This window comes from Aplysia californica, unplaced genomic scaffold (assembly GCF_000002075.1).
Source record: "Aplysia californica isolate F4 #8 unplaced genomic scaffold, AplCal3.0 scaffold00464, whole genome shotgun sequence".
Taxonomy (NCBI): domain Eukaryota; kingdom Metazoa; phylum Mollusca; class Gastropoda; order Aplysiida; family Aplysiidae; genus Aplysia; species Aplysia californica.
In genome coordinates this window covers 221,709-223,731 of record NW_004797734.1, presented here as the reverse complement: position 1 = coordinate 223,731, position 2,023 = coordinate 221,709, and the positions used below count along the sequence as shown (strand labels likewise).

The window sequence follows — 2,023 nt, the reverse complement described above, 5'->3', positions numbered from 1 at the left end:
CCCCACCTCTCTCTCTCTCTCCAGTAAACCTTAAGGCCTCATAAACAGACATGTTCGTGGTGTCAGTGACCTGCTGGTTAGGCTACCAGACCCGTAATCGTGAGATTGCAGGTTCGGGTGCTCAAGCCTCAGCTCAGTCCAACGGTCTTCGGGAAAAGCACTTATTTACACGAATTTCCCATCTGGCTCTGTCCTTCCGAAGATGGACGTTAAACTCGGAGATGCCACCTCTTAAATAACCTTACAGTACAGTGTTGATAAGGGCGTTAAACCTATACCATTTTACCTTTAAAATTTCACCATTTCACAGACATGGTATTGTCCATTGTCCATATTTCCCCAGATGATGCGTAACATCTTTGTCCGATGCTACAACCTGTGCCGGTGTGAGACAGAGCCTGAACTCTCCGACGCCTGGGCTATCAGGCACCTGCAGGTGACTACTCATGACTCTTAATAAAAACGAATCGTTATTTCTGTTAATGTTGTTGTTGTTGTTGTTGTTGCTGCTGCTGCCGTTGCTGCTGCTGCTATTGCTGTTTCTGTTGCTGTTGTTGTTGTTGTTGTGGCTGCTGTTGTTGTTGCTGCTGCTGTTGTTGCTGTTGTTGTTGCTGCTGCTGTTGTAACTGCTGCTACTGCTCCTACTGCTCTTACTGTTGCTGCTGCTGTCGTTGTGTTGTCATTGTTGTTGTCATTATGGTTGTTGTTGTTGTTGTTGTTTTTGTTGTTGCTCTTGTTCTTGTTATGTGTTAAGAATTTTTTTTTTACATTTTTTGCTTTGTTTGTTGTTTGTTTTGTTGTTTGTTTTGCTGTTTGTGGAGGGGTGGTTGCTTTAGTTTTAGTAAGATTTCTACGGCACTTGCAATATATTAGGTCATATAATGGTCGAAGATTACAATTGGTATTACTAAAGAGTAAAGAGTAGCCTAACATACAAAGAAAAGTAGGGGGAGAAGTATGGACGATAGATATTTGATAGGAAAGAGCGAGTAAACCACACCAGAGTTCACACCAACCACACACTCAATGAGTGTGTTCTTTCCAGATTCTAGTAAAAGTAAAGAATACGCCCCTCTCTCCCCTCCCACACATTTTCCCGCATCATGGCGATCACATTGCACTGCTTCCTGTTCTTGTAAGACATTAGCTTCCTGTTCTTGTAAGACAGACTTCCTATTCTTGTAAGACATTGGCTTCCTGTTCTTGTAAGACATAGGCTTCCTGTTCTTGTAAGACATTGGCTTCATTGGCTTCCTGTTCTTGTAAGACATTGGCTTCCTGTTCTTGTAAGATATTGGCTTCCTGTTCTTGTAAGACATTGCTGTTACCCCAGTGTGATGTGATTCCCATCCCCTCCCCGAGGTGACTCTCCTCACCCCCTCCCTTCCCTCCCTGGTGCTGTGCGTTAAGTCAAGTGGTTCGAAAAGTGGGGCTTTACTTTACTTTAACTGTGGTTTTTTGTTCGTTTGTTTGGGGTGAGTTGGGGGGGGGTTGTTTGTTTGTTTGTTTTTTATTATTTTGTTGTTGTTGTTGTTGTTTGTTTGTTTCTTTTGTTTTGTTGTTGTTCTTGTTGTTGTTTGTTTTGTTGGGGTTTTTTGAGGGGGGGGGGGTTGGTGTGTGTTGTTTTTTTGTGTTTTTTTGGGGGGGTGTAAAAACGATGCTATTGCGTTATGCCGCAGGTTGTCATGTGACCTCATTTATTTTGTCGTTCGAATTCGTCAGTAATTCAGAACTTAAGGTTCTCGGTGGGGTTTCTGTGCCAAATGACACCCCAGGATGTTTGGAGATTTTTTCAGTTTCGGCAAAATATTTTGTCTGTATCCAGTAATCGAGAGATATAATATCGATACAAAAGGGGTAGAAACTGCACCTCGAGATGTGAAGTCGCTATAAGCATTGGAACGATATGTGGCTATTAATGTTAATCCCTCTTAATTACTTTGTTTCGCCTTCCGTCTCTCTGTCTGTCTGTCCGTCTATCTAAATACTCATTTATGTCCCGCCCGCCCCCCGCCCCCTCTCT

At 42.9% G+C, this 2,023-nt stretch overlaps 1 protein-coding gene across 1 annotated transcript in view; it reads left to right on the top strand.

The window, feature by feature from the left end:
- Window positions 1-343: 343 nt before the first annotated feature.
- The window catches only part of LOC101848604, a gene marked incomplete at its 5' end in the record, with an annotated part of 4,614 nt that continues 2,934 nt past the window's right edge, over window positions 344-2,023 (top strand). Inside the window, 1 exon segment of the mRNA XM_005105323.3 lies at window positions 344-436. Within this exon segment, the coding sequence (XP_005105380.2) occupies window positions 344-436 (93 nt within the window).